The sequence below is a fragment of the Rhea pennata genome, chromosome 31, assembly GCF_028389875.1.
Source record: "Rhea pennata isolate bPtePen1 chromosome 31, bPtePen1.pri, whole genome shotgun sequence".
NCBI classification, from domain to species: Eukaryota; Metazoa; Chordata; class Aves; order Rheiformes; family Rheidae; genus Rhea; species Rhea pennata.
In genome coordinates, this window is record NC_084693.1 from 1,064,571 (window position 1) to 1,087,065 (window position 22,495).

General features: G+C 49.5%; 2 protein-coding genes across 2 annotated transcripts; one reads left to right on the forward strand and one right to left on the reverse strand.

The window, feature by feature from the left end:
• Positions 1–1,884: 1,884 nt before the first annotated feature.
• Positions 1,885–9,330, reverse strand: LOC134152335 (keratin-associated protein 10-4-like). Its single transcript, XM_062597601.1, is given in 4 exon segments — positions 1,885–2,822; positions 3,150–3,359; positions 7,321–8,148; positions 9,309–9,330. Coding segments are annotated over 4 exon segments (1,998 nt in total).
• Positions 9,331–19,925: 10,595 nt separating this feature from the next.
• LOC134152499 (keratinocyte proline-rich protein-like) lies at positions 19,926–21,044 on the forward strand. Its single transcript, XM_062597927.1, has one exon. The coding sequence runs from the start codon at positions 19,926–19,928 to the stop codon at positions 21,042–21,044; it is 1,119 nt and encodes a 372-aa protein (XP_062453911.1).
• Positions 21,045–22,495: the final 1,451 nt, after the last annotated feature.

The window sequence follows — 22,495 nt, forward strand, 5'->3', positions numbered from 1 at the left end:
CTTTCCCTTGCTAACAGGCAGGGACAGCCTGAGTCTGATCAAAGCAGCTAAAGGCATTTAGGTATCCTCAACCCCTTTTCAAATGCTGGCTTTAAGACAAAGTTGCATTACTGACCCAGGCTGACAAGCATGAAACACCAACTTCCTGCAGACAGCCAAAAAAAAAAAAAAAAAAAAAAAAAAGTCTAAGTCACCATTTAACAGCTGCGTTTTGTGTCATCATGTCAGCGCAACCCCTTTGCCCTGAGCGAAACCACAGAAAGAGAAGCTCAGATTTTTCAAAGGTGGAAAGCCTTCTCACCAGCCTTGTTCACATTGGTTTGTACCTGGATCGTGATGCTCCATCTCCCTCTAACGGCTGCACACCCCGGTGCCGCACCGCCGCACCCGGCGTTGAAAGCAGGGTGCCGACCTGTGGGAGAAGACTCCTGGGAAAGTCTCCGGCAGGGTGAGCGAGGGCGAAGCAGAGCCAGGCTGTGGATGGAGCTGGTGTAAGAAAGGCGTTTATCTGAGGTGGGCTAGCCACGAGGCAGCTGTTTTGTGGACAAATCTGTTGCTTTATTTGAAAAGGAAATCTGCAGAAATCTGCTTGGCCCGTTCGGGACACTGCTGAGGAGACACAAGGAAACATTCCTGCTGGGATTCACCCCGAGAGCTGGGGTGGCAGAGCAAAGCAGCAGCTGGAGATGGCATCAGCTTTCCCAGCACCCTCAGAAGGTGGCAGAGAGCTCCTGTCCCCAGGGGATGGGGTCCTCCAGGGCTCCCAGGCTGCAGCCCTGTGCAGGGCACCTCTCGGTCCCGGGAGAACCTTGGTGTGTGCAGCCAGCATGCACAGAAACATGCTTTGGACTTCACCCCTTACACATGTATTAGGAAATCAAAATATTGATCAAGCAAAATAGTTATTTCCTGCTGTCTAGGAAATCACATGTCCCAGGAACAGCTGGAGGGGACAGTTAGCTCTCGGTCTGGTTGCATGTTTGTAAACACAGATTAGTGATGTTGACAGCACCTGCAGCCCAGGCTGTGCCCACGCCAGTTTGCAGCCCTGCAATAGACCTTCTGCATCACCCTCTCCCCCATCGTCGCAGGCAGCTACCCCACATCACCCCTTTCCCAGTTGGCTCCAAAGGGAGTGGTCAAGGGACAAAAGCACCCAGGAGAGTGGGATGTGCCAGCAGGGCTCTTGCTCTGGTCTAGCAGGGCAGGACCACATCGTGCCCTGCTCAGCCAGGTGCAGCCAGCTACGTGCTGGTGTGGCTGAGCAGGCAAACTTCTTGCTGGAGATCACCTCTCATTCCTTTAACAAAGCCTTCCTCTAAGTACCTGCCTGCACATCTTTAGCCACATGTCCAGCTAACAATTTTATGCCAAAATCTAGTCCCACACCCAGGAAATCTTTCTAATCCTAAAAGCAAAATTGCTTTCACTATTTTGCTTAAAGTTGTGTTGTAACAAGAGGGAATAATTTTGCCTGGCAGTCAGCCATAGAAACAGTTTTAGAAAAACAGAGAATAAATCAGACATGAGAGCAGGAATCCAGCCACAACCCTGAGATTTAATGTGACTGGTACAGCTGGAGAATATATTTGATCCAGTAATAGTAAAAAACCTCTCACAGGTGCAGACACTACAGCAGAGCTGTATCCATTTAAAGTTCAAAGTTTTATCACCTGCTCCAGCTGCTTAACTTCTCACTAAGGTATTCTCTGTCGCAGAAATAAATGGAGTCCTAAAAGGCAATACACTCTACAAATGTAATGTTGAGAAAATAAGGGGAAAGTGCAGTCAAAGCTCCTTCAAGGGTTGGGAAGAGGAACAGAGGGAAAGAAATAGCTTTGGGTTATGCAGCTTGCTGTTTTCACGACGGCTCCTTGGGCTCTTTCAGCAGAGCCATTTGGCAGCGCAGCAGCTCTTCTTGCTGTGGCTTGAGCCTTTCCCTCTGCCAGCATGATGCCGGCACACGTGCTGGGGGGCACACGGGTGGATGCAGCCGGACTTGGAGGCATACTGGGTCGCCGAGCACCTCTGCTTGGCCCCATCCGGCGGCAGTGAGCCTTTGGGGAGGCACTGCGGTGCCGGCGGGCACCCCTTCGCCCCCTGCCCCGGCGGGCACTTGGCGCCGTGGGGCTGCGGCGGGAGCTCGGTGATGCACTCCTGCGTGGGGTAGCCCTTCGTGCAGCGCTGCGGGGGAAAGCTGCTGCTGCACTCCTGCAGCACGCACTCCTGCAGCACGCACTCCTGCGGCGGCGGGCACTCCGTGCACCCCTGCAGCGGCCGCGAGTACCCGCCGGGCATTGCCCGCGGCGGGCAGCACTTGGAGCCCCGCTGCACCGTGCATTCGTTCTTGCAGGAGGATGAGTACCTGATCCCGCACGGGGGGAACCTGAGCTTGCTTGGCTCCAGGCACTTGGGCGCGCACGGCGGCAGGCTCTTGGCCACGTGTTTTTTCTCGAGGCAGCAGGTCTCGCAGGACCGGAGGCTCTGCATGGTGCCTGGCTCCTCGCCAGGCTGAGCGCAGGGCAGAAGGCAAGTGGTCTCACAGGCCTCTGGGCCAAGCAGGACGCACTGCTGTGCATAGGGCTGGCAGCGCAGCAGGGGCGGCGGGGCCACGGCTGGCTGCGGGTGCACCAGCATGAAGGGCTGCAGGTAGCCGGACCAGCTCGGCATCGGGCTCTTGGTGATGCTCAGTGGGTGACACGTAGTGCTGCACACGTCAGCCTGGGGCGCGCACACCTGGAGGCTCTCGGTGATGTAGCCAGACCCTGGCAGGCAGACGTGTTTGTACTGCTCCCCGTAAAAGTGCATGGTCGTGCGAGGTGGTTATGCCTGAAAAAAAAGAAAAAGAAGCAAGAAAAAGGTGGAGAGTTCACATGCACACTGGCCACCTCTGTGACGGGGGACCTGCCGTTTCCCGCAGGTGCAGCCTGCACCTCGGCTCTGCCGGAGGCATGCACCAGCTCAGAGAAGAGGCTGCAATTACCTGAGCAGCTCGGGGCCCCACACCCTCCTTCTAAGAGCCCAGAAACCTCCAGGGATCCCAGGCACGTTGCCCAAAGACCGAGCAAGCAGTCATCAAAGCGTTTTGCAAAGGAGAAGCAGCATCCTGACCCCACGTCCCATTTGCTGCAAGCCTCCTGCCTCCCCACTGGGACATGCTTGCAAGCTCATGCCCTGCAACTCCAAAGCGTGAAAGATGAAAGATGACCCAAAATTAAAGGTGCGTCCAGGCCGTAACACCCAGGCGTGGCTGCCGTCCACGCGGGCGAGCCCAGGCTGCAGCTCAATTAGGCAGCTCAGGGCGACAGTAGCTCGGGACAGCAGGGATCCCAGCACGTACTGCTCGTCCACACCATCCCCTCGGGATGGACGGGACAAAAGACAGACCTGTGCGATTACCGGGTTCGGTGCTAGCTAGCGTAACGCCAGCCTCACCGCCTCTACAGGCGCCGCGCTCCCATCCGTACATTGGCACGTGGGCAAGCTTTAAGAAAAGCAAGAACAGCAAACACGAGAAGCTTTCCTAAGCACTCCATAAAACCGGAGTGGTGAGAAAGTCCAGGCCCCTGCATCTTGGGGAAAGGGACCCAGCAGGTACTGTCCCATCACTAATCAAGTCAAACCCTCTCCATTGCCTTGGCACTCGGAGTAATTGGAGAAACCACCCAGCTTCACTCCCCTCTCAGGAAAACACTGATTTTGATGGTAGCTTCCAAGTTGGGACAGGAACTGGGAACGCTGATGTGCTAGAGGTGCCCTGATCCAATCCCCCCCCCCCCATACACATTTCAGCAGTGCTTGGCATACAGTTAAATGCCCATAAAGAAACTGCAATTCCTGAACACCCCTGTGTCTGCCTAGAGTTAGGACAAGATGCTTTATCTTCCAAAAACCTGTCACTGTATGACTATTAACAATACAATGCTGTGTAACTATCATTAATAAAAACTCATAATCACTGTCATTAAAATAATTATGGGCCAATAAAAATAACAAGTCTGAAAACAATAGCAATGGTTCCTTTTCCATGTACAACATTAAAGTATCTGGTGACTCTCATCAAGGCCAGAGCCCGCTAAAGTAGGGGGGTTACTTGCTTCCAGGGGGTTGTCCACATCTCAGCCTTATTTTTATCATTATTAACCAAGCATAAGTTTTGACTTGTTCAGACTCAGCTGGGGAGTCTGGCTGCTAACTTGCACTTTGGTGCAGAAGCAGGTCAGCTCCTTGCCATCATCTGCATAGCTGCTCTATTCAAATCCTCAAAACAGTGGCAAAATTCCCTTGCTGCTTCCACTAAGGGCTTTGCTTCTTCATACATGGTCTCACATCCGAGTGCTGACATCGAGCCCCGTAGATAGTCGGTGGCCTCCTTTGGACTATATCTAAGGAAGCGTAGGGGAGCCCTCGAATCCCCCTCCTGCACGTTCACAGTCCATCCAAAGCGCCTTCCTGGCGGTCTTCACCACGGATGAGGTTCTCCAGCTCTTACAGCCATGGTGCTGGAGGCAGCAGCCCCCCCGAGGACGCGTCTCCTCCAGCCCGCCGACCAGCCCTCCGCCTGTGCCGGCCACCCAGGAGCAAACCGGCCTCTCTGGGAGCACCGCTGAAAGCCAGACTTACCCGCTTCATCAGTGAGACGGACTGGAGAGAAGAGCCTGGGAGAGCCTGGTGACAGCAGGGCTTTTATACAGTGAATAAGTGCCCAGGGGCGGCGAGGCGGCGTGGCCGGGTTTAATTGCCCCAGCGGAGCCACGTGCAGCTCCGTGCTGCCAGGGATGGCTGGCCACGCCAGGAGGGCAAACCTCCTATCCGTGCTGGAGGCTCAAAACCAGCAGAAGCCCCTTGCAGGCAAAATATATCATGTGCAAAAGCTGCTTGTGACCCTGGCGCCGCAAACCCCAGCGCCCGGCACCAGAACAAGCTGCAAATGGGCTGCAAAGGCGCTGCAGCTGGGGCTGCAGCTAAGGGCACCGGGGGCAGCTGGGGCTGCTTTTCCACCAGAGCTTTCCAAGTGCATACATTGAAAATGCAGCCCAGGAACGACTCTCAGGTAGCCCAGGGAAAGGCACCTGAATCACGCCGAGCTGCTGCCCTGAAAACTGCACGACGTTTCCTGCTCTGCTGCCCTCCCTGCCGCCGTCATCCCTCCCTTTGGGCCCTGTCTGCTCCGGGAGCAAACCCCGGGGAAGATTAACCGCGACGTGAGCATTGCTGAGAGCTGGAAGACATTTTTAGGTAGTCACATCTGTCCAAGCAAAGGCTCTGGCATTTTTTCTTTAATGAAAATCTGACACCCATCATCTGGACTCTGGCCTGCTGGGAATGCATGGGTGATCCTGTACCCTGGAAGAAAAAAGGGGTGAAACAAGTTAACTTTTCATAAAGTAGGTGGGAAATTTCTTACTGATTTGAAGCAGAATATTGATATCTAGCTAATGAATCCCTGGGTTTATTCCCTATTTCTGTTTTCACCAGAGATCCCAAAAGCCTGGAGGATTGTTTGGCTTTCTTCCCTTTTTTGTTTTTTCCAACAAAAGTCTCCCTTGGTATCAAAGAAAAAAATGCAGATGAACTGTGTATTATTTTCCCTGTCAATGCCAACATTTTGAGAGATGCAATAAACTGAAAGAATGCTTTCTCCAGACTTATTTTATTTTCTGTGTCTGAAGAAGAAAGCGCTAAATCCTACCTACATTTCCAGGTCAGGTAGCAAACATTAACCCGACAATAACATCATGCGCTGTCATCCAAACACTCCTAATTAGCCTCTGCAAAGTTCTCTGAAATCCTTTAATCTTGGAGAGACTCGTAGCGCCACACGGCGCATTATTGCGGGGTCTGTTATTATTCCCAATTAAGCAGAGGGGAAACTGAGGCACGCCGCGCTGCGGTCGCTCGGTGGCAGGCATGAGTCAGAGGCAGGGCCGGGATCAGGCTCTGTCGCATCCGTCTCCCGAAACGTGCCCTGTGTGCCAGCTCCATGCAAACCTCCCGATTTGCAGAAAAAAACAAGTGTCCAGCCGCCGGGAATTGGTTCCTTAGGGAAAGTCGCGATTTTGGGGAAGAGGCGCTGGAGAAAGGGTGCAGGAGGCGGCCGGACACCAGGCTTTGCTCCGCGCGGCTCTCGGGCACCTCCCGGTATCCCGGGGCCGGACGCGGAGCAGCCTCCCGGCCCCCGGCACGCCCGCCGCCACCGCTTGCGACATTGGGTTTCGCCCTCTAACGACGTCTGAACTACTTATCCTGAGCAGTCGCCTTCTCATTTTCCTAATGCAACGATATATTGCAGAATTGTTATCCTTTTTGGATAGGAGTTCATTGTATTTAATAAATGCAAAAAAAGAGAGAGAACCACCAGAGGGCAGAAAGACAAGGTATCTAATTTTGAGGCCATAGAACTGTATTTATTTAAATATAAACATAAATATGCCTACATATATGTAAAGTGTTTTCAATACAATGTAGTGTCCACATCTTTAGGCAGCATAACGACACAGGTAATGACTTCTGTATCTCAAACACTTACAAAACATTGGTGCTACTTCTTCCTGTGATAGTTCAAAGGTTTTCTTTTGTTTCAAGCTGTATTTTCAATATTAATTAAAGTAAGTAAGCGCAAGGAAATGTTAGTGTATAAAAATTGCAACCAGACCGGCCTCACCAAGCCAGAAATCCTATCTGTAAATATTTGGGAGTCTGCTGACGCCAGCGCAGAGCCAGCGTTTTACAGCAGGAGGGAATTCAGAGCACCTTCCTAAATGAAGGCCACTGGAATGGGACTTATAGCATGTTTGCTTAGCAAATTTATGTTTTTCTTCCAAATCTGATAGTAAATGCAGCTTCACGGAGCCGATGTGGTCCTGGAGCTCGCCAGGAGTAGCTGCCACGCGCCACGGTGTCACCAGTCCTCCTGTGTGTCCTGAGCTGGATTCCTTAGGTGGTTCTATTTTACCTTCTTTTTTAATCTTTAGGGTTTATTTTCAGTATACATTGCAACTAGATGAGACCTTAACATCCCACTAGACTATTATAGCAGACTAAGGAACAAGCCACAGACACCTGGAAAGTAGCCAGGGAAATACGATTGCACCCTGCTCCAAGATAAAGCTACCTACAGGGGAAATGCTGGAACGCAGAGACAAGGAGGAACTAAGCGAAAGAAACTATCTGGCAGGGGCTGAAAGGAGATCGATAACCCCTGGCCCAAAGCTGCAGCTCGCTCTGTTTCCAGGAACTCTCATCCCGCTGCTCCGTTTTACCAAGGCCACTTTGAGGCAGAGCAGTACTTCTTCGAATGGCTGGAAATCTTCACCCCACCTGGCTGGCACTGCTGTGGGGCACACGCCATCCCACACTCGCTGGCACACTGCTGCGGGGCACAAGTGGCCACGCTTTTGGTTGCACACTGCTGTGGGACACACTTGGTGGCACACTGCTGTGGAGCACAAGCGGTCACACACTTGGTGGCACATTGCTGTGGGACACACTTGGTCATGTACTGCTGCGAGACACATTTGGTGGCACACTGCTGTGGGACACAGGTGGTCACACACTTGGTGGCACATTGCTGCTGGGGGATGCACTTGGTCACGTACGGCTGCTGCGGGACACACTTGGTGGCACACTGCTGCTGGGGGATGCACTTGGTCACATTCGGCTGCTGCGGGACACAGGTGGTCACACACCTGTTTGCACACTGCTGTGGCACACACTTGGTTGCACATTGCTGCTGTGGCACACACTTGGTTGAACATTGCTGCTGCGGCACACACTTGGTTGCACACTGCTGCTGCGGCACACACTTGGTTGCACACTGCTGCTGCGGCACACAAGTTGTCACGCACTTGGTCATGCATGGCTGCTGCGGGAAGCCCTTGGTCGCACACTGCTGTGGTGGCACACACTTGGTTGCATATTGCTGCTGCGGCACGCACTTGGTCACACACTGCTGCTGCGAGAAACTGGAGCCTGAGAAGCGCTGCTGGGACACATACTGCGGGGTGCATGGCACCGAGCACTGGACCGGCACCGACTGGCACTGGGCAGTGTACATCGGCGGGCATTTCACGGGGAGGGGTTCCTGGTACATGGCAGGGAGGCTCGGCGGCAGGTAGCACGACATCTTGTCAAGGCTTCAGCAAGACTGCAAGGACAGGGGAGAAGCAGAGCCCTCAGGGAGGTGCCAGGGCCGGCGTCTCCCTGCCTCCCACCCCTGCCAGCAGCAGCTGAGGACCTGCCCCTTCCTTCTTAATTCTGACACTGGTATTATCTCAAACAGCAAGAGCACTTGGAGACACAAGCAGGGTTAGATACCACAGCCAGCCCTGAACAGCCACTCACCCCTTCCACCACCTTGACCTACAAGGGGAAGAATTAACCCCCGAGGGCAGTAGAAGACCTCCCGACGTCAGAGCTGTATTTCAACCTCCGAACCCAGTTCTCCCCTTCTGCTTTCTGTTCGGTGACCATCTCTGGTATCTTTTACATGAGCAGATAAAAAGCCCCCAGCCTGGAAACAAGCAGCTCAAGGTGTTCAGCTCTGAGCATCTGCTGTGGCCAGAGGAGCAAACAACCCCAAAGCACCCAGGGCTTGGTAACCCTGTAAAACCAGGCAGGCAAAGGTTCACACCTTGGTCCTGGCATGACAAAGCTCATGCTCATTACGGAACCAGAGCTGTTAAAGGGTAGAGTTACCACAGCTGAGCACTGGCGTGCTCACATTTCTTGCAGCATTGTGCTCTCTGATGCACCAAAGCAATTCTGACCGTTGCCAGGCACCTCCTTCACCCCCCAAAGCAAACTACATCAGCAGCGCTCCATTGGCTGATAACAGCCTTTCCTTGGCTTTTCCAGAAGCAGCTAGTGGAGCTGGAGGCCCCACTAGAGACACTGTAAGAGAGCACACTCCCACCCCAGCACAGCGATCCAAACCCCTCCAGTTTGGCAAAATCTTTCCTGTTAAGCATACTTATATATATATATATATATATATATATATATACACATATTTATACAAGAGCAGAATAAATTCAGACTTCAGTGGCTACAGAGGCTCAGCACAAACCAGACTTACCCAGCTCCTGGATGAGAACAACTTTGCGATGTGACCAATGAGACCTAATAGAGGGAGAGCTTTTATACATCTTCTAGACATGCCTCGAAGGCATGAGGTGCTCACGACATACCCTATTAGCGCCTGTGCAAAATCCTTTCTGCGCGCAACACTTCTGGTGACTAGCATCAGCGTACTCATCCCCAAGGATGAGTCGTTAAATGTCAGGTCCCCATGGTAAGACCAATTATCATTTGTATAATCCTTCCTGGCATGGGAAGACTGTGTGGCATTCGGAGAGGCAGATGACAGTGGCATCTCCTGCCCCAGGGGGTTTTGCAAGGCAGACATGGGCACAACACCATGCAGCAGTGGCATTGCAGGGAACCCACTGGGGCAGCCTTCAAAGTTCCTGCAAACAGCCTGGTGGTCAGCAACGACGGGGGACATCTGAGACCCAGCTCGGAGCCTGTTTCCGTTGTTCAGATAGACCTTCTGTTGGCTTCGTGCTGCATGGTGGCAGTCCTGACCATTCCATGTCCCTTCTCCAACTTCGATCACTGCAGCTCATTTGGTAAGACCCAGCGGCACTCCTCATCTGGCCTTTACAGCACGGCATGTGCAGGTTGGACAGAGGATGATGGCCTCTTTGGGGAAAAAGAAGGGTTCTTAGTAAAATTCACATCATCCCCTTGGAGAGGATCACAGATTCATGGGGCAGTTCATCATTCCAGTTGATAGTGAACCTGATCATTAGCTCACGCAGCTCTGGAGAGCATCTGGCTGCACACGCCACAGTGTTCCCATGATTCCAAGATCATCAGCTGATACTGGAGCCATGGGAACATACCACCCAGTGACTCCCAAATGAATGGAAAAGGCTACAGTCACTTCTGATTGCACCTATTACCTAACGTGCTCAGCTGTCAGAGCTGTGACTAGCAGCGCAGGAGACCACGAGCAGCATCAAGAGCAGACCTTCCTCCAGTTCTGCGGTGACACTCGCAGCAAGTCACCTTCTTATCACACACTGCGCCCAGCTTAAAGGAACTGGATAGAAAATCGGGAGATTAATTTTTTAAACTCACTGGAGATGAAATCAGTGCTTTCATAGGTACATTGTCAGATGAATTGTCCCTTAAATACCTATTTCTTCTGTGTGCAAGCAGTGCCTCAACCTTCACACAAATCCTAATTCCATCCAGGTCTTGATTGGATGTGAATCCAGTCCTTGTGAATTCACTCCTTGTGAAGCTACCTAAAATATTGAAAGTCCAGGGAAGTATCAGTTAGTTGAGCACAACAATAACTTGTTTTTTATTTTCATACCTGGTAGTTTCGGTAAGATTATGTATCTGAACTCGCTTGAGCAGCACACCCCAAACCTACAGGACTAAAGAGAGAAAGAAAAATCCCATAAGCTCTATTAGGCTCCATTTTAACTTTGGCAGTGCAACAGTTCTGGAGACTTTCACTGTGCAGCAATTTAATGAATGTTTCACTTTCACACAACGATGCCTGCAAAAATGTGTGCTTCTGTTGTCATTCTCTGAGCATCTCCTGGCTGTATCCACCTTATCCACACAACCAACCCTGCCCCAAAGTGGCAGTCATCTAAGAAAATCTCCTGGACGCTTCAACATGTGCGACTCATCTGACAGCCTCGAAAACAGCACAAGACCAAGGTGGAGAAAGAAATAAAAATAGAGCTGTGGCATGAAGTAGGAAGAGGGATCCAGAAAACATCCTGGAAGAGATGCCAGGTGAGGCATTCGGGAACGTACCACCCACCCTTTAATAAGGGAGGAGTGCGGAGGAGTGCCGTCATGCTGCGGCGATTTCGGAGCATGAGCCCAGCTGCCAGGAATTCACTGCTCTCTGCCAGCACCAAAGCCAGAAATTGAAAAAGAGCAAGGCAGTCCTAAAGTGGGGAGAAGAAACGAGGCAAATAGGCCAGGTGGGACCTGGGATATTGGCTTGCAAGCTCAAGTGGTGTAAAATTAGCCTTGCTCCATTAACAGTAACGAGCAGATGCTGTTAAACTCAACACAGAGCTGTAAAGCAGGAGGCAGCAACTGCAGGGAGCTGTTGAGCATTAAAACTAGTGCGTGGAGAAGGAAACATTAAACCTAGCACACAGCAAAGTGTGTTAGGCTAAAAAAGCAAAGCGCAAGGAAGGGAGTCCTCCTTCGAGGCAAGAAATTTGTCTTGGAGAAGTGCCACCATGACCAAGTTCTGCTCAGCATCTCCCAAGCGTGGAGGCATCCTGCTGGCAGCCAGCCTTGCGTAGGGCTGCTCCTGGCCTTTTCCTCCCGGCTGGCCCAGGCAGGGCCTTCTCCTCCAGCCACGGCGAAGCCGCTAGAGTGCAGCACCCGCCCGCGCAGCAGCACCTGGCGGGACCGGCTGCTCTGGGGAAAGTTGGGAAACCAAATTTGGTTGCCTGCTCTCTCCAGGAAGATGCTTTAAGCTGGTGACTCAACCCAGCCTTTGCATCAGAGGACCCTCATGTTTTCATTCTTGTTGCACCAACACACCAATGCAAATTTATATCAAGTTGTCAGTGCACCATGCAGCCCAGCCAGAACCTCCTGCAAGCCTGTGCCTACCTCTGTAAGAGCTGCTCTATTCTAGCTGTTCATATACACGGGCTTCCGGGCATTTAAAACATGCTGGAACAGCAGCAGAGCTGCGTGCCCTGCGAGTCTGCTTGTTCGATCACTGCAGGGCACTAACGTGTGTGCAGGGAGGGGGAAACAGAGAGTAAAGGAAACACAGGGGAGTAAGCACAGATTGCACATTTTTATTGTATCAGACTTGTAATTAGAAAGCAGCACAGAGGCTGTAGACACCAAAACTTAGCATATTATTAGCCCAGTAAGCAATAAATCCACAGTGCCACCATTTCAATGATCTAATAATACTGGAGGCCATCATGTATTAGAAGGAAATGCTCCTCACTTGGGCTCCTTCTTCATTTTAAAATCATTTTATTACTTAATGAACTCTTGCTGTTATGCAATTAGTAGCCACAGCACACCTCTTTGTTCCAGGTGTTATTAGGCTCAGTGGAGTTCAGTCTCTATAGAAAATCGGACTGCAGGATCGTAGTAGCCCTGGAGACTTATAAAGTGCTTGAATTAACAGTTATGACACTGATGCAAGTGACTTTTTCCCAGCGTCCCTACCCATCACCTACACTAGCTGGGCTTCCATTACAGAGGAAAGCTGGATGTGGAGGAATGTGCTCAGGACTGGAGCTCTCCCCTCTGCAAAAGCAGCACGAGCTGGTACAGAGACCCCCTGGCCACACAGTTGCCAGCAGCTTTGCCCATGAATGGAGTAAAAGCATAAGCAAAACGAAGTATTAACCCAGAGAAGGTGAAAGTGTGAAATATTTGTAGTAGATCCTCCGTAAAGTGCCCTGAGCTAGCTGCAGCGCGCTCTGGATTTTGTTTCTTCGCCACGTTTTCCATGCACAGCAGCTACTTTCGCTTTAGAGGCCTTTGGCTCAGCTGTTTCTTTTGCTGCTCTTCCAGGGGCGGCACAGAAGCGGGTGCCTCAGTGGGTGGTGGGCCTTGCTCGGGTTTTGGTGCAAAAAGCTGTGTTGCAGGCAGCTCCTTGGGCTTCTTCTGTGGTTCTTTGGCTGCTGGTGGCTCTGGCTCTGCCGCCGCGATGGGGGTCGGACAGGCTGCTTGCTTGCTTTGCTGTGGGGTTAACTGCAACGACATCCTGCTGCCAGGCCAGGGACTGAGAAAAATATCATAGGAAAAAACTTAGTGTAGTGGCTTAAAAGAAAGGAAATATTGCACCATTTTTTTGTTGCAAAGAGAGGAAAGAAAAGCAGCCACAGCAGCAATCTTACTAGAAACATTGGTAATTTAGCCCTAATTTGCACACCAGTGTGAGGAACAAGTGAACCGTGAGAGCTCAGGATTGCTGTGGTTTCAATGACTGACTCAGAGCTATGGAAAGCAGGAGATCCAAGATAATTCCCTCTCTCAAGCCTGAAGACCAATGACTTTCCCTCCCATGCTATCTTCTTGCTTTGCTTTCATCTACTCCAAGTTCCTTTCATTAGCCAGCCCTTGTCAGATGATCCACCTCCAGCACCCAACCTTGCTGATACTGGTTTGCAAACCAGAAACCCCCAAGAACACCTAGGCTGGATCAAAGTCTGTTTGGGCAGGCGCAGCATTCGTGCAAAGCTACAACGCTCCTCAAAATCCTCCCTTCTGCTCTCCTGCAGCTCTAGACTTCATCCCTTCCTTCCCCTCCCCAGGGAATTTGTCCTAACAACCAGAACATGTTATTTAAACAGATGTTCTGGAAATACGAAACTTTTTAAACTTCATCTTTCCATAGCAATGCAGCTAACAGTGCCATCTTAGCTTTACAGCGCAAGTCATGTTCGTATTAATCCAAGTCCTCTGGGCCTGATTCACCCCCATCACCACCTTGTGCAATGGAGTGATGCCATCAAAGTCGGAAGAGTGGCACAGGTATAAACCAAGATTATCTCTATCAATCAGTGGCATTGCACAGGCACAGAAACAGCAGGAGAAGAGACAGTTTAATTCCTAGAGCCTGCAGTCTCTGCAATTTAATCTCATTTAATCCCATTTGCAGGTGGAAGAGTCTAAAATTGTCACCATCAAATTATGATGCTACATTTGCCCCTGCAGTAAGTCGTATTATGACAAGCCTAATTAGCAATATTTAATACATGCTTCAAAATCAAACTTACCCAACCCACCAGTGAAGCAATGAATGATGCAAAAACAAAATAAGAGTCTGGGGAATTGAAAAGATCCTTATATAGTCAGGGAGCCCTGCCTCCTGTGGGCTTGTACAGTACATGATGTCTGCATCTTTTGTAGTCCTGGATGGTCCAAATCACAGAAACTTTTTATTTTTTTTCCTTGTCCTTTAGGAGAAAAAACTCTCTCTTCTTAGGCATTTTCTATTTTAGCAGCAGATCACTGTTGTGTTGGCCACACCTGAAGCATGAAAGCCCATTTTTCTTTAGACATTTTTCAAACGCTCTGCTTTAAAACCCCATGGCTTTGGTCCTGCCCCAAAAGAATAATAAAAAGAATGCGAGTAGCAAATTGACATCAAAAATTTCGAATGCAGGGCCTGAATCTTGGGGACATTTAAGGCCTTTTCTGCCTATTTTGGAAGCATAAAGCGCCCGTAATCTGCACACAGTCTCCCCACCGCCAGACCCCTGCCAGCTGATGCTGCAGCGAGCTGATATTTCACCCTCTCCCAAGGTGGGGGGGGGGGAAGCCTGAAACACAGTCCAGCACCCTTGCTGCACCCCGCTCCCCAGCTGCAGTGCTGCAAACTTGAGTGCAAACTTCGGGTGACCCCCGGGCTGCTCTACTTTGCGAGCACTCATCGTCGGGCGGCGGCTGGAAGAGGCTGATTGCAGGCTCAACCCCAGCAAGTCCGTCCTGAGCTCGGTGCACGAGCCAAGCAGCAGAGATCCGGGCTCTCTGCCGTGCTGACTGCCCGCGCGGTGTTTCTGTGGTGCCCAGTGGGTTTTCAATGAGGCCATCTGCTCTGCCTGAGAAGTGGTAACTCAGCAGTAATTAGGACTAAATTTAGGCTGGGAATTAGGAAAGCATTGCCAAGAAGCAGATCACAGAGACTCTGCACAGACTCCCACAGCAGAGAACCAGCTCTTCGTCTCCTGTAGCATGCCTTGACCCTCGGAGCCTCCTGCGCTAGGAGAGACCACACGGTCTGCAGGTGCAGGGGTGACTGGACCAGCAGACAGACCGATACTAGGAAATTTGGTAACAAGTAATTGTCTTTTGTCTCGTGAGATGAGTTAATCAAGGCGTCCACCCTAAAGTGATGACAATAATAAAGAACAAGATGGGGTGTTAACGAAATGGTGTCTAATTAAGCCATCAGGGCGAGCCATGTCTTGGGAGATCCAGTCTGGCAACTTCTGGATTACACCATGACATGAAATCCAGGAGTGTAATATTTTCCTCAAATCATTTTCTCTGGGCACAAAGGTTCAAAGTCCTAGAGAGAGTGAGAAATGAAGGAATATCCTTGCAGACATGAGACCTGGATCACAGCGAGCTTTTCTCATCCTGGGCCAATAACATCTGCAGTGGCCTTTGCTTCTGGAAATCTCATCTTTTTTTCCCAGGCTGAAGTGATATAGCAGACAGAGCTCAGGATCCTTAGAGATGCCGAGACATTCACTCTCAATAATAAGTGAGATAAGATAGACAGCTACAGACCTCCATGCCTGGCAAATAGCATAACTGCTGTCTCCCTCCCTGCATGTCTTAGTTGTTTGGTTACTTAATTAATTACTCAAGGACTCTACAGGGCTGATGGCAGCCCAGCGCCTGCACAAGCTGTGAAGGAGCTGCAGTGGCATTTTCTGGGTAGGAAGGAAGATAGGAACAGGACAGGGTTTTTCTCCCTTGTAGTATTACAAGTTCTCTGGGATTAATGGGTTAAATTCAGTACGGACTGGGAGCAGAGCCACACTCTGCCAGGTGAGAGCCAGGAGCTGAGCAGCTCCACGTTCGCTGTGAAGCCACCATCCTCGATGCACGTTCCTCCCGTAGTTCCCCAAATGTTTGAGTAAGGCAAGTTTCACTCATAGGTTGTTTGCCTCTAAAAATAGTCTTTGTGCAAGTCACATGGAAGGGGAAAGCAATTACACCTCTGCTATGGGAAAAACATTCACTCCCTTTCCAAGGACTGACTTCAGAGCCTCTTCCATGATAATTACCACCGTTTTTTCTGCTGAGGTTGCTGATTTGCTGGTGAAGTGACCTCCTCAAGCCTCTGCAGATCTGGATCCCAATCAGGGCTTAAAGTCAGGAGAGCCCCACCTCCTGATCTCCAGACAGGGCTCAGGTTGTCTCCCTTCCAGCTATGGAAAGTGATTTTCTTTAATCACTGGATGCTGCAAGTTGAGGCTGGAAATTTGATGCCCAGAGTGGCTACATATTCCAGAAATCTGAATGCTTGCTTAATAAAAGCAGTGTCTCAAGACAGGGCCATGGCAGTGCAGCCCATAACCAGTCTCAGCACTGGTCCGCAGGTGCTACGTGCACTGCTGCTCTCAGGTGCTCTAACTGATGGACATAATGAAGGCTATTGAAGCGCTAAGCTGAAGGCATACATTCATTGTTTTCAGCTGCAATATTTGATTTAATGTAATGCACCGCCTCTCCTCCCAAGCCCTGATGCTCTGGTCTCTTTAGGCCAAAACTTGTAATAATTATAAAATGCAAGTTTTTTCTTCTCTGAGTTTAAGCTTATTAGCCCTCCTTTCTGCTTTGAGGAATGCTATTCCAGGAGCAAATCTCAGCAGAAAGGCCATTCTGATAATGGCAAAGCATGATCCTACCTAGAAAGTGGATGGGCAGGTTCTCTACGGTTGGAAAGTGTCCTAGTTCTGCCTCCAGCGGAGCTGCAGCTGCAGTTGGCATCAGCAGAAAAGCAGTTGCAGCTAGCATAGGTGAGGCCTGAGTCAGGAATAGATCCTGAGCTGCAGTTTTACCCCTTGCTAGCAAAGGTTGGAAATTAAAACCTGATCAGCTCCCAGAGGCAGCCAGGTAGGCAGCAGTGCAGGACCCCACCTGCAGATGTGGCAAGAAAGGAAGTTGCAGGGATGAAGTCACGCTACAGGAGCTGGCGACATGGTCTAAAATCCAGGTATCCTGCCCTTTGGTTGCCAAATGATTATTAACAGAGGAAGTTACACCACTAGAAACAGCTGCTGACATTCGCACTGCAGGAATCCCAATGTGCGGCAGGTACCAGCTCAGCCTGTTGCCATGATTGCATCTGCAGTAGGCGCTCTGATAAGAGCACTAGTAAAATGCTTGAGACAGGACAAAGATAGTCCCAGAACAACCAAATATGATGAAATTCACCCTTGTGTGGGACGCATCATCTCTGCTGGTGAAAATAATCCTGCCATCACAGATGAAGACTCTCTGATTTGTGTCCAAATAGTTCCTTGAGCTTTTGGGGGAATGGGAAAATGGTTGCTGTGCTTTTAATAATAAGTGAGACATTTTCACTCCATAGACTTTTCACATGGACTGATGCTAAGGGAATCCACTGGGAACCCTGAAAGCTCCCTTTATTTTTCTGGTAAATTGCAGAATCTTTCCAAATACACTTCTGGTGTCCAACCAAACCAGTGGCCCAGTTCCTTTTGGATGTGATAAATCTTGTAAACTGTTAGAAATCCTTTTACTTTTCACATGATACATGGAGATAAATTCAGCTCCACCGTCTGTCAAATTTGGATAGGCAGAAGCTGCCTCCTCTGTACCACAGCAAGTAGCATGCATTCAAAATAATCCATTCTGAAATGAGAGAATGAAACCTATAGAGGTCTTCATGGAAAAAAGAAAATTCAAAAAAGCTCATAGTGGATACATAGAATCACTAGAAAATCACTTCAGAGAAGTTGCTGGTGAGAAGGCAAGAGAAGTACAGGTTAATCCCCCAGTCTTAAACCACAAATGTATCTTTAGAAGCAGGGACAAGATCATTAGCTGACGTGAAATGACTCAGTTATGTGGACCGAAGTGGAGCCACACTGGGTTATACCATCCCAAGACCCCAGATTTTGGTGGGGTCTGTGAGGAAGGTATCAACCCAAGAAAATGACTTTAATCACATTTGAAAAAGATTTTGTTAAGTCACATTAGTCAGAAAGGGGATTAAAATGCTTTCTATACCAAAAGCAGCCTGTTCACAATGCGTACGTGTAAAACAAGTCTGTGGAGGAAACGCACAAATGCAGTTGTGAAAGAATGAGCTCATTACCTAGGAGGACTCATTCCCAGAAGGCAGGGCTTTGAAACCATATAAAAGTTCTCAAACCTCCATGCTCCACCATCCACTTGACTTCGTGCATCTAACTGTTGGACGGTAGGGTAAGTTGGAGGATATTGATACCTTTCTGGGATGTCTATGATTTATCTGCTTGGTTTAATGTACGTAGACTCTTTAAAAAAGTGATTTATTTGCTACCTACCTTTAAATATGTAACAGATTCCTGCAAAGACAAGAAACAGCATGCATTGGGGTAGGATAAGCAGTCTTGGGATGACTCTGCAAGGCACAATTAGATGGCATGTAAATCTAAGGATAGTTAAGCACTGATTAGATCCTTTCTGAAGATGAGATTAGATAAAATTATTTCTTACTCTGTTTCCTATGATTCCATTATTTATTATAAGAATATTTTTAATCTTTGATTTAATTGAAGAATTATATTGTAAAAGGTAGATTTGTGAGCACTAAGGGCTGTGCAGAACAGAAGATTGCAAATATTCCTGGTGTGCTGTAACATTCAGGCCAATATACTAATTTCGCTCAAGATGTCATCAGGTTTCAATAAAGAAAATAGAAAGTGACACTTGATGTCGATCTGGAGGCTCTAGAAGGATGTGGCAGACAGAAATAAATCTGCTTTGAAGATGTGCTGAAAGGGGCAGGTGACCATGTTGGTGGTAGTCCTGTATTGAGGGCTCTTTAAAAAGTCCCTTCAAACCAATACTTCTATGATTTGAAATTCTTCTTTGTGCCCTGACATTGTCTTTAGGAAAATAGGGACACAGCAGAGCCAGCACCAGCCAAGGTGAGCCTGGTGCTGCCTTCGGCAATGCACCACAGAGAGGGAGCTTCATAAATTGCTAGGAAAATTCATTTGGTCTGTTGCACATTCCTGGCCTTGCGAGAAGAAATCTCTCCTGATTTTTCCAATTCATGCCTGCTCCATGGTTATTAGTGGCCATGGGAATCCAGGAGCCAAGGGCAGCATCACCACAGCTAATTCTTTCCAGGACAGCTGGAAGGATGGTGCCACGGGTGACTTCCTCCACCCATTACATCACGAATGAAGTCAGAGTGAAACCAGAGCAGGAGGAGGAGGTGGCTTATCACATATTTGCTGTAAATTCAACACTGCAGAATGCTAACAGCTTGCTGTGGTGGTTTACCTTGGGGCCTTGGCAGCTCAGGTTTGAGAAAGGTTCATATAAAGAGAGAATAAAGAGTAAAACGAGGGGGACAGAAGCTAAACAGGACACTAGTCCCCATAGTAGCTGCACATTTTACACTGATTTCACTGAGTGGTTCATTTAGAAAAGTAAACTTCAAAACTTTGGAGTAACACAAAACATTTTCAAACATTTCTGTGCAAAGAAGTCTTTTTTTTTGTTTCAAATTACCTTTCATTCTTTAATTTTCCCTTTTTCCATGTAAAATCTGAAAATTACTTTAAAATGGGCAAAACCAAATGAAGTGCTTCAGTTTTATCAATGTGAAATATTCTGTTGGATCCAGATCTATATATTTTTTTTCCTACCTATTGAAATGCCAAATGTTTTTAAATGCTTGCCTTCAGCAGTCGTCTTTTTTTTTGTTATTATTTTGACTTTCTGAATCCGCTACCAAACCAGCAGGTCTGTTATTTGCCAGCTCCTCTCATCAGTTCTCCAGCATAGAAATGAAAGGGAGTTAACACACTGAGAAGAGCTAAATGACAGGAGGAAGAGCTCTGAAGTGCAAATCAGCTCCCGGTTCAAAGGAGTGACTCTGCCTCAGAGAGACCTGGCAGGGCTGTCCCACACTGCAGACCAGAAATGACGAGCAAGATAAGAGCAGGAACTGAAAGGCAGGATGAAAAAGAAATAGGGAATCATAATTCTTTCCATGCCAATCTGCTGTGGGAAGCTAGGAGCGAGCTACCTTGCAGATGATTCATGTTTCTTAGGCATTGTTTCACCCTTCTCCCAACCCAGTTTGTTTAGCAGCCGCAATAACGCTCTGATGTTTCTTCCAGATTATCTTGTTTGGTGCAAAGATGTCTTCACATCAAATGCAGTGCAAGCAACCAACTACCCTCCCACCTGGCCTGAGCAAAACTATTTCAAAGCAAAGCCAAGAGCCTGCGCCATGCGTTGAACCGGTGCCATGTCCTCCACAGCAGCAACCTGAAATCCAGATCCCAGTGCCATGCCCAGAACCAGTCCCCATAGTAGTGGTGCCAGGCCAGGAAAAAACAGCACCACTGGTGGAACCAGACCAAGGAAAAACACCAGTTGTTGTGATACCTGAGTGTCCACTGCAGGAACAGCAGCAGCAACAGCAATGCAAGCTACCACCAACTCTTCCTCCTGTCCCATGCCCTCCAGAGAAACTACCATGTAAAGAGCTGCCAGAGCCGACCCCTGTTCCCTGCCCTGAACCCATACCTTGTCCCCAGGAGAAGCAGCAGTGCAAGGAGATCCCTGTGCCAATCCCTGTTCCCTGCCCTGAACCCATACCTTGTCCCCAGGAGAAGCAGCAGTGCAAGGAGATCCCTGTGCCAATCCCTGTTCCCTGCCCTGAACCCGTACCTTGTCCCCAGGAGAAGCAGCAGTGCAAGGAGATCCCTGTGCCAATCCCTGTTCCCTGCCCTGAACCCATACCTTGTCCCCAGAAGCAGGAATGCACGGAGATCCCTGTGCCGGTCCCCATTTCTTACCCAGAACCAATTCCATGCTCTCTGGAGAAGCAGGAATGCAAGGAGATCCCTGTGCCGATCCCTGTTCCCTGCCCCGATCCTGCACCGTGCCCTCTGGAGAAGCAGCAGTGCAAGGAGATCCCTGTGCCGAGCCCTGTTCCCTGCCCCGATCCTGCACCGTGCCCTCTGGAGAAGCAGCAGTGCAAGGAGATCCCTGTGCCGAGCCCTGTTCCCTGCCCCGATCCTGCACCGTGCCCTCCGGAGAAGCAGCAGTGCAAGGAGATCCCTGTGCCGAGCCCTGTTCCCTGCCCCGATCCTGCACCGTGCCCTCTGGAGAAGCAGCAGTGCAAGGAGATCCCTGTGCCGAGCCCTGTTCCCTGCTCCGAGCTGGAGCAGTGCTCCCTCTCGGAGAAGTGTCCGCCTACGGAACAGCAGCAAGTGAAGCAGCCCATCCAGTGGCCACCGGCGCAGAAGTAACTTGCAGAGGTCAAGCAAAGCCTTGAAGAAAGAAGCAGAACAGCAGCCCAGCCCGCCTCGCCCCTGCCTTGCAATTAGCAGTCGTTTTGCACTGTCCTTTTATTCACTGCAGAATTCAGCACAGCTTCCATCTCCCCCCTCCCATACTAACGCTAACGTTGTCCTGTACTAACAACCCTATGCTAACTGATGCATCAGGACTGTCAGTAGATAACACAGCTTCACGGGCTGTGTGTGCATTTGACTTTCTAGTGGCCTGAATCTCCATCCTCTCCCAGTTGTCCCGCTGGTTTTTGCAAGACGGGAGAGAGACCGAGTGCGTGACGGCAGGCTGCAGCCAAGGCTCACGGAAGCTGATACTCAAACCTAACCTGAACGCAGAGACCCTGAGCTCATCACGCAGCCCCGTGTGCTGCTTCCTGCTTTTCACGCTTCCCTCTGCACCTCCTCATATGCTCATGTCTTCGCCTGCCTTGCATTTAAGGGGTTTTGCCTATTAATAGCAGAATTTGGGGTTTGTGCAGAACCTACTAGTATTAGTTCTGATTCCTGTCAACAAGACTTCATAGAATCATAAATCCATAGTGCTAAGTATTTTAGGCAATACAAAATCCTTTGGGTTAGAGGAAATAGAAAGATTTTTACTAAAGATCCATCACCTCTTAATTATCTGCTTAGCTGAATTGGTAGTAATCAGCACTCAGCACTTTCCTCAGAGAGCTCACCTCAGGTTCTCTAGCATCTGTAAAGAACAGCGTGAGCCAAGGGTATTTATGGAAAAGATATAGGTAATTAAATCCAACCCAGACATATTTTGAAATAAATTAACCTCGGGCGTGGCTTCCATCGATCACACAGACTGCAGGAGGAGGTATGCACAGTGCTGAGTTATGTCCTGGATGCGCAGTGTTGTTGCACATGTGCTTGGTACTTATCTCTAATTATTTTAGGCTGACATTGGATCCAAGATTTATTTCACTGTGAAAATCAACAATAAAAATGACTTTAAATACTGAGTTCTGGAGACTTTTAATAGCTTCTGCTCGTAAAGAAAATGAAAAGGAGTCTAAGCTTGCAACTTTCAGTCCCTTCCCAGACTCAAAGCCAGACAAAGCTGGAGTCAGAAACATGGAGCAGCTCACATCAAGCTGTTCTGGTGGTCAAAAACATACCAAAATATACACAGCCACTCGCTGTGACCTTCAGCATGCATAGGGCACGGGCATGTCTATGAGGCAGGTTGCAAGCCCAAGCAAATAAGCTTTTCCCACGCTGCGAACAAGCCAGGAGCAACGCAATCTCCTGAGCACGGCCCCAAACCTGCCAGATGGATGTTAGATAGCTCCGACCTCGTTGTCTGATCACAACACCATGCTTAGCCCACAGCTTCTGCTTTGCAGAACGAGCATGCGCTGTCTGCAAGACACCAGTATCATATCACTCAACAACAT

What these genes read in the sequence shown, in the direction of transcription:
- LOC134152499 (XM_062597927.1), top strand. Translation starts at nt 19,926, where the DNA reads ATGTCTTCACATCAAATGCAGTGCAAGCAACCAACTACCCTCCCACCT.